At 37.8% G+C, this 17,283-nt stretch overlaps 1 protein-coding gene across 1 annotated transcript in view; it reads right to left on the reverse strand.

The window, feature by feature from the left end:
• kl-2 (dynein heavy chain 2, axonemal kl-2) overlaps positions 1–17,283 on the reverse strand; it is a 1,497,432-nt gene that overhangs the window by 349,791 nt on the left and 1,130,358 nt on the right. The window contains exon 47 of the mRNA XM_090414156.1: positions 221–346. Coding sequence (XP_090270282.1) covers positions 221–346 — 126 coding nt within the window. The remainder of the gene's footprint in view (positions 1–220; positions 347–17,283) is intronic.

Consider the following 17,283-nt stretch of genomic DNA (forward strand, 5'->3'; position numbering starts at 1 on the left):
TCTTTATGTAATGGCACTATTTTTTGAGAAAGATGTTTATTGAAGTTGTGCAGAAAATAAGCAGAGAGAGAGGCATAATAGATGAAATCATTTTAAACCAGGAGATTATCTAACATTGAAGAATTCAGTTCAGTATTTTATAATGAAGATGTACAGTTATAAGGAACACAAAGAAATAATATTTTAATAATAAAGACAATAATAATAATAATTTCTATACATTTTTTGTCCCATCTTTAATAAGTCGTGTGGCATTTTGAGCTTGTCCTTGGCCTAAGGCAAGGGTATAGAAATTATTCATTTTCCCATTAAGTATTGCCAAGTTTTCTAAAGACTCTATAGGATCCTGAAAACAATAAAATGATATATATATATTAATACTTTACAATATTTTAAATTAATTTCAATGAAATAGGAGAAAAATTCAAAAGTAATATTTTAGTACTTTTTAAATGTTCATCATTTTTTTTTTTAAATTCAACTTGAGTTTTTTTAAACATTTTATAAAAATCAGCTTAAATTTTAAATTAAGATAAAGTTATTATTATTATTACTATTATACGGGCACCTCCATGGAGTGCCCGTATAATAGTAATAATAAGACTCATCACAGGAGACCCAATCTATCCACACAATGTCATACCTCTCCTTGAACCCATTAACAGACAAAGCACTCACAACTGAATCTGGAAACCCATTCCACTCATTCACAACTCTCTAAGCAAAAAATCTAGTCCTCACACCACTACCCACAACTTTATTCAACTTCCAGGGATGATCCCTGTTCTGGTCCCTCTAACTAAGTGCTGAAACATTTCCTCTACATCTATCCTGTTGATACTGGGATGGGTTTAATTAGTAATATACATCTTTTTGTAGATGAAGCAAAAGTGGGGGGAAGGGGGAGTAATGCAGAGTCAAGCTGATGTTTGGCCTTACAAGAGGACTTGGATAGATTGCATGAATGGACAGTTAAGTGTAACTGTCAATTCAATGTGTCAGATTTTGAGATTTGGCAAGCAACATTGGGATGCAAAGTATACTCTTGGTGGGGAAATTTTAATGAAGGTAGAGGTGATGAGAGATCTAGGACTGATGGTGAACAAGGACCTGAAATTCAAGGGCCACATTGCACAAGTTGTGAAGACATCACATCGGATAAGGATAATGATGCAGAGGACCCTGACATACAGAAATAGAGAGGTTATGATAACATTGTATAAGGCCTTGATCAGGCCTCATATGGATTATTGTGCACAGATTTAGTCACCAGGTTTTCATGGTGATGTGGATATGTTTGATAGGATCCAGAGAAGATTCCCAAAGGTGGTCAGTGGTCTTTGGAATGTGGAGTATGAGGACAGATTGAGAGAATGTAAGTTGCAGAGCCTTGTGAATAGGAGGAAGAGGTGGGATATGATTGAGACACATAAGCTAGTCAGGGGTTGTTATCAGGTTGATATGGAAGATATTTTTCATAGAATGGGAGAGGGGTGGTGGAACAAGGGGGGCCATCACTGGAAACTGTATAAGGAGGGTGTGAATAGAGAAGTAAAGAGTAGGATCTTTGCATGGAGAGTGGTTGGTGAGTGGAATGCATTGCCTGAGTGTGTTGTGGGGTTCCTCATTGTCAGTGTGTTCCTCCCACAATGAGTCTCTGACTCCATGGAGATGAAATGTTAATAATAATAATAATAATAATAAAATGATTTAAGCAACTTAAATATTTATACCAACCAACTTCTGCAATCCACACACCTTCAATCTATTCTCATAAGAACATTCCACAGGCCACTCACCATCTTTATCACTCACCTCTGAATCCTCTCTACCACTTTCTTATCCCCAAGAAACCCAGAACCAGACTAGAGCACAGTAATCCAGATGTGGGCATATTAAGGCCTTATAAAGAGGAATGACAACTTCCTTATCTCTACTTGTTAATGTGTTCTTTGTCCGCGTGGTTAGCCTAGTGGCTGTGTGCTTCGCAACCATATGACTGGGGAAGGAGTGTCCCAGGTTCGATTCCTGTTGAAGACGTGAGAAATTTGAGGATCTTCCTCAGCTATAGCCAAGTTAGCCGGTCTTGGGCAGGGAAACCGGCTAACTTGGCTAATCCCGCCAGCAGGGAAACCGGCACAGTGAACACACACACAGATCTACAGTCATAAATACTTAACCTCCATGAGAGGACTCAACTTGCCCCAATAGGAACGGGGGAGAAAAAGGGAGGAAACTCCATTTGAATAAATAAATAAATAAATGTGTTCTTTACTAGCCAAGTAACCTTATATGCTACCTTAGCAATATGTCCTCTAAACTTTTACTCTCTGTCTACCACCACCCCTAAATCTCTAGCTTCATCATTTCCTGGAGCATAGTGCCATCAATCTGATAAATGGGTGGTATTCTATTTATCCCAAAGTACATAACTTTACATTTCTCTACATTAAACTGACACTCATTATTTTTTGCCCATACTAACAGCCTATTAAAATTGTCCTGCAAGCTCTCCACATCGCCTCAATTAACTATTACTTTACCTAATTTTTCAACATCAGCAGACAACTAAATATTTACTTTCAGGTTATTTCCTATATCATTTATATATAAATTAAACAGCAATGGTTCCAGCACTGAAACTTGTTGCACACCACTAGTCACCTGCTCTTACCTCAATTCTGCCCCTCCAAATGCCACTTTTTGATATTTGTCCAGCAGCAATCCTCTTATCCATTTAACCAGCATCATATTCATCCCCTTTAGTTCTAATTTGCATAACAATGCTTCATGTGATATTCTGTAAATGCCTTTGCAAAATGTAGCAAAAAAAAAAAAATCATTGGGAGAAAATTTCCAGGAGATCCTGTGGGATCCCACAGGATCTCCTGGAAAAAAACCACCATGCTCCACCATACTAAATTCAGAAAAGAAAGACTGTTCTTTGAATATGCATCTGCATTCAGGAATCAACCTAATTTAAACAAATATGGTTGTATAAAACTTCCCAAAATTTGGTAAACATTAATTATCAAAGATTCTTCTTTACATCCTAGGCCACCTTCAAACATCCATAGAGGGTGCACCACCTAGGTATGACTTTAGTTTCACTCACTGTTGTATTGTATTTGTGTGTGTTGTTACAAAACGTTTTTTGTAATCCCTGAAGATGTCTCTGTGACTGAGATGATTTATTGGAAGCATTCAAATTAATTTTAATCCTTTCTCAGTGCTGATAATACTCCATTAAACCTCCAACATGCTCTTCAACAACTTTAAATGTCTCAATCATATTCCCACCCACCCCTTATCTTCTGTCCACCAAACTCTGCAGTTTACATGCCTTCATTCTATTCTCATAACCAACATTGCACAATCCTGATATCATTTTTGTAATCCATCTCTGCGCCCTCTCCAAAGTTATTTCCTTCCCTTTAAATTTAAGAACAGAAATCCAGATGTAGTCTGATTTCTTGGTTGTCTTCATAACCCTTGCAATATGTTCTCTAAACTTAATTCTAACTACGTTCACTCCAAGCTTTCAACAACTTCTTTCATTATAACTCCACCAAGTGAGTATGAAATATCCCATCTGTGGATCCTAAATTTCAAAACCTTACATTTAGTTGCATTCAAATGACATCTACCTTCATTTACTTATTTTTCTATCTTATTCAAATCCTCTGGAAGAGTCAAAACATCAGCATTATTACTAATAACCTTCTGTAGCTTCACACCATCTGCAAACAAACTGAATATCTCCATGCAATCCAATGACAATATTATTATTATTATTAAGAAAAACCTCCAGGGAGTCAGAGACTCATCGAGGGAGGTCATGTATCCCCCCCCCCCACACACACCAGCTATCATAATTATTCTTGAATTCATTCACATTGCTTGCACTCACGACATCCAATAGCAATCCATTCCGATCATGCACCACCCTATGAGAGAAAAATCTAGCTCTCACTCCCTTCTTAGTGGCATTCATTCTCAGCTTCCAAGGATGCCCTCTTGTCCTTTCCCCACCATTCATAAATTGAAAAATTCCATCAATTGAAATCCTGTATGAACCTTTCGGAAGTTTGTAAGTCTCAATCATATCACCCCCTCTTTCTCCTGTTTACTAATGTTTGCAGTCTACAAATTCTCAATCTGTCTTCATAATCAGTATTCCACAATCCTGATATCATTTTTAACACTCTTGTTTGCATTCTCTCCATCAGAATCACAACAGAAACCAGGAGACCAAACCTGCACACAATAGTCTTAAGCAAACTTGTGAAGCTCCTATAATGTGGTTCCACTGCGGTCTCCCAACCTTTGTTCTTAAAGCGGTTGTTCAAAATGGAGACCATGGCATCATGCCTCTGCACAAAAACCCCATGGGCACAGAAGCAATACTGGGCTATATGAGACAATGTCTCACTGTAGTGGCAGCCAGCCCTACAGTTTGAGTCGTCACTACCCCATTGAGCTGTGCAGGCTCAAGTAGGCAGGATATTGATCCTCGTCCTGATAAGAGGTCAATATACTCGAACCCAGGGAGGAGTCTGGTGCCATCCCTTACACGATCATGCTAGGGAGACACCAGATATGACTCTTTTAAACGAGCACCATCTACAGAACAGTGCAACAGAGATGCCCACCTCTTGTGTTCTGCAGGTGCTGACTCAATTAAGGTACCCTGATAATGGGTACCTTAATTGAGTCAGTGGTCACCTTAATTTACCTTAATTAAGTCAGTGGTCACCTTAATTTAAGTGTGCCTTTAGCCCACCTAAAGTCTTTGTATTAATGGGCTATAGAAAGCCTCTCTGCAGATAGGGGAAGAAGATAGTTCTAACTTCACGATTCTTGACAGCCGTAGGTGTGGGATCAGCCATCTAAGTGATGGAACTCCAAGCCCACCATCCTTCACCCTTGCTTGGAAATATGCAGTAGGAGTATCAGGTGGCATTCGGAGCCATGATCTCACAGCTGAATGGATAGCCCTGTCCTTTCGGGGAAAGTACCAAGATATATGTCCTAACAAGCACCAACTCGTGGTAAAAGCGAGGTAGGAGATAGTGGGAAAGGAGAAACAGTCTTTGCTGGGACTTAAGAGGAGTTTTCCTCAAAGAAGCAATCCCAGCTTCTAGGATAGAAGGGACAGAAGACCTTCCCTTTGGGGTGAACATGATACCGAGGTATTTCCACTCTTCCAAGATGGTCAAAGTATGCACCGGCCTCCCGTAGAGGGAAAACTCTATAGTCTCAACCTTAAGCTTTTTGTCAAGACCAGAGGGGACAAGAGCTAAAGAGCAGGACTTCTCTACATTAATAGAAAGGCCTCAAATAGAGAAGAAGTCAACTGCCTGGTCAAGGAGTAAGGGTCATCTGAGTAAGGGCTATGAGAATAAGATCATCTGCAAAGGCCATAGCATTAAAGGATGAAGCACCTAGAGAGTAGCCTATGTGGCTATGAAGAGAGTGAAGAAACTCATCTATGATGCAGTTAAAGAAAAGGGGAGATAGAGGATCACCCTGGCAAACACCCCGCACTGCGGTAATAGAAGTTGCACAGGACCCTGTAGTGATAGTGATGGAACTACCCAAGTATAGCTCCATAACATAGGAAACAAAGGGTTCTGGACATCCAGCAATAGACAGCACTCGAAAGAGAGCAGGAAGGGAGACACTATCAAAGGCCTTTTGGCAGTCCAGCGATGATATATATAGAGGCTTAAGGTGGCATCAGGAATCAGAGAGAAGAGAATAAAGAAGATATATATTCTCGGCACAGCCATCCGAAGGGAAAAAAGCTCTCTGTCTATAATCATGCTGTATATGTTGCTGAAGTCGTTTAACTAAGATTTTATGATAGAGTCTAAGTATCACAGGGGAGATGGTAATAGGTCTAAAGTCTGATGCACAGCTTGAAGTTTCTTTCTTCAGAATGAAGATAGTTCTTGAAGCACGTAGGTATGATGGTATTGCTTTACTGGAAAGGAGAATGTTTACTAAGTGTTGAAGAATCTTCAATGGCACATTCTGAAGCCTAGACGCAGGAAAGCCATCAGTTCCGGAGGCAGAGAAATTGGATGGAAGAGTTGCTTTAATCTTCTGGATGGAGACAGACTGGTAGTATATTTGAAGGGCAGGAATGGACCTCAATATCGTAAGTTGGTCATCATAATCAGGGAAGTGTGGAGGTGGAGCAGAAAAGACTGTACTCCAGAATTTAACAAAATCATCATGTAAGTCTGCTAGAGGTGGAGGGGAAGCACTGTCAAGGATGGTTTTGGCACATTGCTGTCTATTCTTTATACAGAAAGCCCACATAGCTGTATAGACCCTCTTTCTATGTCTCATTCTACAAAGTCATTGTAGAATGAGACATAAGCTGATGTTGAAGAGGCATGAAGTGTTCGGAGAATTCAGCATGGAGGTAGTCATTCAACTGATCTGTGATATCTATTCCCAGAAGGCGAGTGTGGATGAGAGATTTAAGAATTTGATAGTTATATTCCGGAAGAGGAGGATCATCTAGAGATGATGTCAGTTTGAGAACCAAAGCCTCTTCTTCAACAGCAGAATGGTGGCTGGCAGATGGAGAGACAGGGACAGGAGATACAGAGATAATACCTGTCTCTACCTGTGGCGGATGGGCTGCCAATTCTTGAACTAAGAATTTGTAACTGGCTTTCTATCTATGACACTTGATGGCATCCAAGGATCTTAATGAAAACACCTTAAATAAAGCCTCATTGATTTTCTTTAGGGGTGGTTAAGGGTCAAAGCTGTATAACTAAGAGGAGACCTCCACATAGTCTTTAAAGGAATGCAGAGAACCGACCAGGGCTTCTGACCTAATGTCCAATCCTCACCTTCTCGTGGTGCACCCTGTTGGGTATCTACTTGTATACTGAATGAACGAGGATGGGCTGGCAATTTGGGATTTAGCCAACCAAATTGTATTCTTATTGGTTAAACCAAAATAAAAAAAAAATGATGGTACGACATGACAAAATTTCACGCCGGCTGGGGCGTCGCCTGGTTAAACAAGGCCCCGGTTGTTTTTGCCAGGGAACCAGGGCGAACAGCGAAAAGTCAGCTACTGGAACAAATCTGAAAACAAACCCCAACTCAACATCACCAGAGTTAAAGATCGGTACTATCAACATAAGAAGCCTGAATGGCAAAGAAATGGAGCTAGATTGAGGATTTAGATAAGTACCAGATCGACATAATAGGGATAACCGAAACAAAAAAGACAAAAACTGGTGAGATCTTTCTGAGCAATAAATACAAAATGTTATATTCAGGCAATGACAATCAAGGAAAAGAAGGAGTAGCTATAGTATTCAACACAAAATACGAGGCTAATCTTCTTGAATGGCAGTCGGTCTCAAGTAGAGTAATGTGGGTGAGAATGGGAAACTGGACAATGAGACTTATTTGTGCCTATGGTTCTACTAAGGTTCTACTAAGGTAGAAGTGGAGGAATTTTTTGAGGCTTTAGAAAAAGCAACTGACACAATGAAAAAGGAAAAGTTGGTCCTTGTTGGGGATCTAAATAGCAGAGTAGGAAATGATTGTCAGACATACAAAAATATTTTGGGAAAATTTGGAGAAAAGAGCAAAGCTAATAATAATGACAAATATCTGTTGGATTTCTGCTCAGGACATGGACTGGTTATTACTAACACCATGTTCCAACATAAAAATGTGCACAAATTCACATGGAGAGAAGAGGCAAGGAATAAGAAAAGTCTCATTAACTATGTTATTGTTGATAGTGATGTTTTCTCCCTGGTGCAGGACACCAGAGTGTACAGAGGATTTGAAATTGGAAGTGATCACTAGTCTTGAGCAGGATAAAATTGAATTTCATATTGAAAAGAATAGTATGTAAGAAAGTTTTAAACCAAATAAAAGTTGAGCAGCTCTCAGATGTGAACTGTAGACTAATATACACAAAGATTATTGAAGAAAAAATGAAAAAGTTTGAGAACAGGAATCAAACCATGGAGATTCAGTGGCAAACTCTGAAGAAAACATTGATTGATTCTGCCAGAGAGGCATGTGGTGAGGTTGTTTGCAAGGATAAAAAAATCAGAACTCCTTGGTGGACACAGGTTAAAGAGGCAGTGAAGGAAAAGAAGAAAGCATATCAAAAGTTCCTGTCAAATAAGTCAGCTTGTGCTCTTAGAGAATACAGAGACAAATGCAAGAATGCTAAACACTGTGTAAAACTAGCTAAACAAAAGTCATGGGAGGACTTTGGCAAAAATATAGAAAATAAATATGAAGAAGGTGGCAAAATATTCTGGAAGTTATTGAAGAAGATTAGGAATGGAGGAAAGAGTGCTGTAAAAGGAGTTAGAGATGATAAAGGTGACATGAAAACGGGAGAAAAAGATATCCTTGAAGTATGGAGTAAGTACTTTGAAAAACTGCTAAATAAAACAAGCAGTGATGACAGCACAGTGGTAAAAAACACTGACCAGGCATGCAGTCAGGAATACATATCCATACTTGAAGTAGAAAAGCCATCAAAGGCTTGAAATGTGGAAAGGCAGCAGGAGTAGATGATATTCGACCAGAAATGCTGAAGTATGGTGGTATAAGAGTCTTACAGTGGCTGCACTGCATAGTTCAGAAAGCCTGGACAGAGGGACGAATTCCCGATGATTGGAGTAGAGCTCTCATAGTACCCATATATAAAATAAAAAGGGAAATAAAACTGAAAGTGAGAATTACAGAGGTTCCCTGCTGAGTGTTCCTGGCAAGTATACTTGAAAAACAGTTGAGAAGAATTGTGGAAGAAAAGCTTGGTGAAGAACAAGCTGGATTCAGGCCAAATAGAGGCTGTCAGGATCAGATCTTCACTTTACGACAAATAGTCGAGAAAGCATGGAACATATGAGAGATCTGTGTTTAAGTTTTGTCGATTTGGAAAAGGCATATGACAAGGTGCCAAGAGAGAAGCTATTCAATACGCTACAGTTATATTGTCAATGGGGCATTTTATCAAGCAATACTTCGTCTTTGTTTGAGTTACAAGTCAGCTGTTAGAATTGTAGGATGTACAGGAAGATGGTTTAATGCTAAATCTGGTGTGAGACAAGGATGTACATTATCCCCTCTGTTATTCATTTTCTATATGGATCACATTATGAAGGAAAGTGGTATTAAACATGATATCAAAATTGGAGATGTTAATGTCAGCTCTTTGCTTTATGAGGATGATGTTATACTTCTAAATAAATCCGCTACAAGTCTGCAAGATTCTCTGACTAAATTGAATAGCTGTTGTAATAGATATGGTATGAAGGTCAGCAATAAAAAGACAAAGACAATGAAAATAGGCAGAATCATTGAAAATGTCAACTGTGTTGTGAATGGAGAACCTGTGGAACAAGTAAAACATTTCAGCTACTTAGGCACGATTTTTAGTGAAGATGGTAAATTAAATATGGAAATAGACAACAGAATCTGCAAAGCTGGTATGGTGGGAAGTCAACTGAATAAATTCATATGGAATAAGAGAGAAATTAGTCGGAAGACTAAATTAGCTGTATACAAGACAGTGTTCAAACCAGTTTTAACTTATGGATCTGAGAGCTGGGTCAGAAGTAAAACACTTAACCAAAGACTAGAGAAGATATGAGAGTCCTGAGAAAGATTATAGGTGTGAACAGATGGCATCCATGGCAATATCATATTAAAAATGAGGATATTAGGAAATAACTTGACATTGTCAACATCCAGGAATGCGTTAGCAGAATGCGTTAATCTCAGGTTGTATGGTCACCTAAACAGAATGGGCGAGGAAAGATTAGCAAAACAAGTGTTCTCTGCCAGGTTGGCAGGAAAACGACCCAGAGGAAGACCAAGATATAGGTGGATTGATACGGTACAAAGTGCCTTAGACGATAGAAATATAAGATCTGATAATGTTGGAGTCTTGACAAGTAACAGACTGATTTGGAGGAAAATTGTGGATAGGAAGTTAGTAATGATGTAATTTTTTTCATGTTGTACTATCATATCCTGTACCCCCTTGAGGATACATGGCAGGAATTTGATAATGATGATGATTTTCTTTATCCCTCGAGCCATCAACTCGAACTTTTGCAAACTTATATCTCCTATATACCACTTTTTGATATCTGTCAGGCATCCTCTTATCCATGCTAGTATTTCATAATCCAAACCCATATTCTCCAATTTATGCAATTAGAAGACTCATATTAATAGTGTATCCATTCCTCTTGTCTAGTTCAATGGTAACATTATGAAATGTGGCAAGTTGCTAAAACATGACCTTCCCTTAGTAAACCCATGCTGTTCATTGCAAAATAGAGATTCACTGTCAACCAATTTCTGAATGTGAGCTCTATCCAATTTTTCCAAAATCTTCACCATCACTCCTGAGATACTGATTATTCAGTAGTTGCACACATCGGTCTTTGCACCCTCCCCCCACCCCTTGTGTAATGGGATTATCATACATTCTTTCCACTGCTGTAGAATCTTCCCTGTTCTGAGACTCATATTAAACAGCCTGGTCAAAGGAATAGCCAGTTCAGCTGAACACTCTTTTAGCACATGTGCTGATATCCCATCAGCCCTATTGCTGAATTCTTATTCAATTTATATAACAGATCTAATACCTCATCCTCATACACCTGAGTTTCTTCATTCAGTGAAGAGGTAGCAGTGAGCTCAATGTTACATACGCCAGGTTGATAGCTTTTAACAAAATGGGCACTCATTAGTTGAACAACCTCTTCTGTGTCTGTACCCCTCATGACATATGCATTTAGAAGAGTTATTTTTTCATATTTATTCTTTCTTTTACTTGCAGCCTATCAAAAGAATTCTTCTGGGTTGGCTTTAGTAAGCAGAGCAAGTTTCTTTTCATATTCAGACTTTGGTTTCTATAGAACAGATGTGACTCTTCTAGCCTGCTGCTTATAATTTTCATAATGAACATCATCCTTATGCACATGGTATTCCTTCCACATCATCTTTTTCTTATGAATCTCTTGCTTAATAAGATTATACATCCATTTGACTCCTATCCTATTTATTCTTCGAACTCTCAGGACACACCTGATACTGCATCATTTACATACTGTTTAAATGCTTCCCATGCACTGTCGATATTCTTCCCATCCAGCCACTGATCCCATTCCAATGAACTCAGGATACTCCTCAGTTGGTCACAATTTCCTACTTGAAAATGAAGCCTTTTCAAGCAGGAAAGGAGCATATAACCTTTTCTGAATGAAACATTCATAAACTTCGTCACTTCCCAAGCGAGTACTGCATGACCACTCTCACCAACCAGAGGCATAGTTATGTCTTTAACTGAAATTCCCCCTGACACTATAATCAAATCTAACACTCTTTGACCTCGAGTTCCTTCTGTTTGTCCTTGAGCTTGAGAAAGTTGTCCTACAACAGCTCAATAAATGCATTTTCATTCTTCTCATGAGATTCTACTGCTACCCAATCAATAATCGGATAATTAAAGTCCCCCATTATGATTAATTTTTTTGCACTCATCTTTTCTATTTGGTGATGCATTTCTTCATCACTAGCAACCGATCCACCAGGTAACAACATTCCACTATGTAATTGATCTTGTTAGATTCCACCTCACACCAGATGGCTTCAAACTCACTGACATAAAGATTGAAAGTAATGGTCCCAATATTTAATTCTGTGGAACTGCACTGTAACCTTCCAACTTCATGATACTGCTCTGCATATACAACTGATATCTATCAGAAAGCCAGTTACTAATCCAATTCACTAACCTGATATCCAAGCTTATATGTTACAACTCAAAAACCAACTTGTAGTGTTGTGGCTCTGTCAAATGTCTTTGCAAAATCCCCCCAAAATTTTTTTCCATAACCTGCTCATCCACTGCTGTTGTTACTATAATGTAAAAGGCAATCAGAATATTAAAACAAGAGTACTACTTAACAAATTTATGCTGACCTGTACAAATAATATTGCCCTCACCGCTGAATTCTGTATACAAGTTCTTACCGATTTCTTCAAAAGCTTAACAGCTACAAAAGAAATGCCAACTGGCCTACAGTTTGATATCTCCTTTCTACTACCACCTTTATGCAATAGCATCATCATCATTATTATTATTATTATTAACATCTGACCTGTATAGAGTCAGAGACTCTTATTGTGGGAGGTACACACTATTGCACACAATGCTCATCCAACCATGCCTTAAAATTATTCAATATGTCTACATTCACACTCAGACAATGCATTTTATCTTCCTTCCACTGTCACCAGGAGATTGTCTCATAGCAAGACTTTGATTAAACAGCCAGATTAATGGCATGGCCAGTTTGACAGCACACTCACACAAACTACATTGTGAAATTCCATCTATTCCTCCCCCCCCACACACACACATATTGCTGACACCTAATGTACTCTGTATTCAGAATGCATCCTATTATTCACTTTCACTTTAGGACTCCTACTTCCTCTAGGAATAAGTTTGCTTTACCAGGATGGAACATGAATAAAGTGATCATTAAATAGCTGAACTATGTCACCTGCATTAGTCACCTGAGACCAGTGTCCATCCAGCAAGGTCTGGATGGAGACTGGTCTGGATTATCTCTCCACAATCATCTTTCCTCTTACTAGCCACATAGCAAAAATGTCTTTTTGGGATTCTACCCGGATTGCAGCTCTAGTCTCTTCTTATATTGTAATGTTTCTCTCCTTACTATGCCACTCACTATCCTAGCCTCAGTCTTATATTCCACATGCAATTATTCTCCATCCTCTCTTTATATATCTTCCACAATCTCTTTTTTCATTGGCACTTCTTGTTTAATTTTTATAGTCATCCATTTGAGACCAAATTGCTTTACCTTCTTCACTCAAGGTATACAATCTGCAATTGCTATCAACAATTTTTTCTTATGTATCTCTAATGTACACATGACCTCTTTTCCTTCAAATTCATCTATGTGTATTCAACGTCTGCCAGCTCATTGCTAATAGTACATTAGAACTTGGAATTCTAGAGATGTTCAATGGGATTAAAATGTTGGTGCAATTGGAAGCCACGGTAATATCCCTGGGAGTCACTGTCACTCTTGAGGGATTGAAGATATTCTCAGGAAAACATTCTCCACACCTGACATTTGGGTTGTTTCCTCTCCCCAGGTTTTTACCTAACCATACACATGACATAGTTGAAAATGAAACTCACTGAAAAGGCAATTATTTTCTAGTCTTCAATGGTCCAATGTCCTCTTTTAGATGCAAACGATAGAGCACAAGATTAGGGGTAAGCATGGGTACCTGAATGAGCACTTACTTCAGACCATACAGAGGGATGTACATTGGATTGTCATCTGAGAAACTGTCATTCATCTTCTGCTTAAATTCCATGGTCAGCCACTCCACAGTTTTTCATGAATGCAGGTTGTCCCACCTTGCAGAGGGCAGAGCAACTTGTATTCCCCACATGCATCAATGAGGTATGGGCATCACCATTGGTTTGGTGACTGCTGTTTGGCCCTGTATCCATCTGCTATTGGAAGGATAATACTGGGCCTAAGTACATCCCTCCATGCTTCATGAACTGTCTACAATATTGTAAGTTTCCAGTATCCCTGGAAACTTATCTGGGGATACTTTATCCTTCCAGCCAGGACTTTACAATTATGCCTTTTTCATATTTCATCAGATCGCATTTTTTGTCCATGTCTATCAGCAGTTTCAAATGAACCGTATATAATATACTTCCTATATCATATGGCTTTCATTATGATACAAGTATCACCTGGCAGGATGGAATAGCAAATTGCAAAATAATGGGGGGGTGGGGGCATGTATCATATTTTCACTGAACTGTGTATATTTAAATATTTAATGAACAATTGTTCAAAAATATTTCCATTGTGGTGGACTTGATACATAAAAGGTTTGAGTGAGGATGAACGAAGAAAAGGGGCCAGTAGTGAAGGAACGAGAAGTATCTGATGGATTAAGTAGTTCTGATGTTGCCTAGAACTCCATGATGTAATGTTTCAAGGGAGGATATAATTTGGAGTTAATGACACCCATGACAATTTTGTTTGGAAAACAGCCTTACAAAAATGAAAAGTCCTGTGAAAGGAGGACTCAGGCTTTGCATCCAAAAAGGATGAGAAAACTAAGGCTTAAAATTATAGACCAATTTTCTTATATAGCAAGATCTGTGGAGTTTCCATAATTATACAATCACATGTGTGCCAGTAGAAAATTACATTTATTTTACAAATATTTCAGCTTCTGTATGGTAAGATATTATCAGAGAAGATATCACCTGAGGAAGACAGTGTCTATGCAGACAGTGTCTGCAATATGTCTTGAAACATTATAGGGGTTATAGGATAGATGCAGAAGAATTTTTCAATATATGGCAGAAAGGAGAGAACAAGGAGTTGAGTAAAATCATGCAAGTTGTGTAACAGTGTAGAAAAATAATAGAACAGCAGATCGAATGCACCACATTTGAATACCGCTATACATGCAGTTGCATGTTTGCTAAGTTAAAAATATTGGGCCATTGAAAATAATAATTAACTAAGTTAAATTATTTATAATATAATCTATTTACTACGACTGAGTATAATGATTTCCCAAACTTTTGGGATGGTAAAGGAGTCATTACGATTAAGGTTTGGTCAATGAAGTAGGACTACAGTACTTTCTTTAAATAGCTATACATATTTATACACAGATCTGTGCAATATTTTGGAATTTTCTCATCAGATCCTATGGTTTGCTTTTCAATTTCATGCTGTGTCAGCCTAGATTTGTGCAGTTTGATGAGCCAGATGTGGTCTTGATGTTTTCCTGTTTGCCCATAATATTTACAGACCTGTTCTTTGTATCAGGAGTTCTGGTCAAGTAAGGTTAGAAAATGCCAGGTGAGAGTTAGGATCCAGGATTGATTGGGTTGATATCAGCAGTACTATGATTGGTCAGCATAGTTTAGCTAAGAATGGATCATGTTTTATTAATTTACTTACATATCACAATGGAACAATACAGATAACTGCTATATGACAAGTTGGTATTTGGGGCAGAAATGCTTGTTTAATAGATTAGTGATTTGAATAAGAAATTGGCTTCTAATAGGTATCATTAAATTGTGTATGGAAAAGCAGGATCCTGGATGATACTGCTCTTCTATGCATCAAGAGTCTGATTTAGGGCTGTTATTTTTAACTGATATATGTGAATGACCTTTAATCGATGTAAAAACATAGGTAGATAAACTACACATGATCTAGATGTTACAAAATCTTTTTGCAAATATAATTATGTGATTAGATAGATACCTTGCCTGTGCATTATGCTACAATGAAAGAGGTCTGGCAGTATTACTGACCATGCTGTTTATGTCTCAGCACTGGCAGGGTCTTAAGGGAACAGAAAGCTTACAAAATAGTTCATTATATCAAGGTAACTCCAAGGTAGAAGTAGAAAATCACAGACCAGTCATTATTTCAGGGATGATGGTTATGCTAGTTAAGACTCAAATTCAGGAAGAGATAGAGGCATATGACTTCCTGAGGAAGACAATATCTATGTGATTTGACTCAGTAATTTACACACTTTCTCTAATAAAGTGACATTTGAGTTAGACAAAAGTGCAAAAGGCATTTGATAAGATATTTCACTGAAATCTCTTATGTAGAGTGAAACAAATGGAATACGGATACAAAGTAGATGATATGGATATTAAATATAAGTGATGTAGAGATCCTGCATGATTATTTAAATAGACTGACATTGCAAAGCAAAACAAGTTGCTAGTTTAGTGTACAAAGTGAAAAAAATCATTCCATCAATGTAATACAATCGGAATTTGGAGTGAAGAATGGAGATTTGAGTTCAGAGGATGTGTTAAAAGTTGACATAAAAAGCACACAAAAGTTGTTTAAAAAACATCTTTTGTGTGCTGTTTTCACTTTGGGAATTAAAAAACATGCTAACAATAATAAGGAGCCTTTCTTTATAAGGTTATGACAAATGCATATAGAGCAGTGTATATAGGTTTTGTCATCTGTTTTTCTTGAGATGAGAAAGTAATGGAGAGATACAAAGGTTTTGACTAATATATTTTTTAATGCAACTCCCACCCACAAAAAGATATTAAAAATCTATAGTACATTCATAGTGTGGGGGGAAGCTAAGGATTTTTTCTCCATTTTCATTAATTTTTGTATTTTTGTAATTTAATTTAATTTTATTTTAGTTAGTAACAAGTCAGTGTAACTGATTATGTAGATAGATTTAATGCTTTAAGTTACAAAATTAGTTGACATGCAGGAAAGAGGGAATATGACAGAAACGCGTGTGTGTGTGGGGGGGGGGGTTATAGGATAGATGCAGAAGAATTTTTCAATACATGACAGAAAGGAGAGAACAAGGAGTTGAGTAAAATCATGCAAGCTGAGTAACAGTGCAGTTACCAAAGATGTGAGAGCTAAATCTTGTGCTTGGATAGAGTGATGAATCTATGGAATAAATGCATTACTAGGTAGGCCTTAATATATTGTCAATGAATGGTGTATATACAGGATTATATACACCATTCACTGTCTATAAATACAGGATTATGTGAATAATATTTTATTATAATATGACACCTCCATGAAGTCTGAGGACTCACTGTGAGAAGCCACTCTACACCATATAAACTACTCTTGTCTGCAATATGTCATCTATCACTCACTATATAGTACTTTTCTCTGCTAATTCCACATATTTTCTGTCCATTTTGCCTGTTGTTAGAAAATAAAAAAACTTTTACAGGGAAAATCCATGTAACCTCCATGTGAGATCACTTAACTCCCTTCAATATAAAGATTCCTCTCATCAGGATGAGAATCATAAGATCTTTTCCAATCAAATAGCCAATGACCCATTGTTCTTCAACTGCTAAATATGGATTCCTGTGACAAATCTTTGGTCCCCATAGAGATGCCCAGATAATAAAATTGTAAGAACACATTGCTAAAATTGTGTTCTTACAATTTTAGCAATGTGACTCCTAAATTTCAAGTATCTGTCCACCATAACTCCCAGATCTCTTCCACCATCTTCAAAATTACTCCATAAATTGTATACTCTGAATCATTCCAACCTTGCTCACTAAATTTCCAGACTTTGCACTTGGCAACATTAAACTGATAACTCCAGTCACTTGCCCACTAACTATTGAGATCATCCTGCAAT

This window comes from Typopeltis vanoorti, chromosome 24, assembly GCF_054136105.1.
Source record: "Typopeltis vanoorti isolate ZY-2024b chromosome 24, IOZ_Tvanoo_1.0, whole genome shotgun sequence".
Lineage (NCBI taxonomy): Eukaryota > Metazoa > Arthropoda > Arachnida > Uropygi > Thelyphonidae > Typopeltis > Typopeltis vanoorti.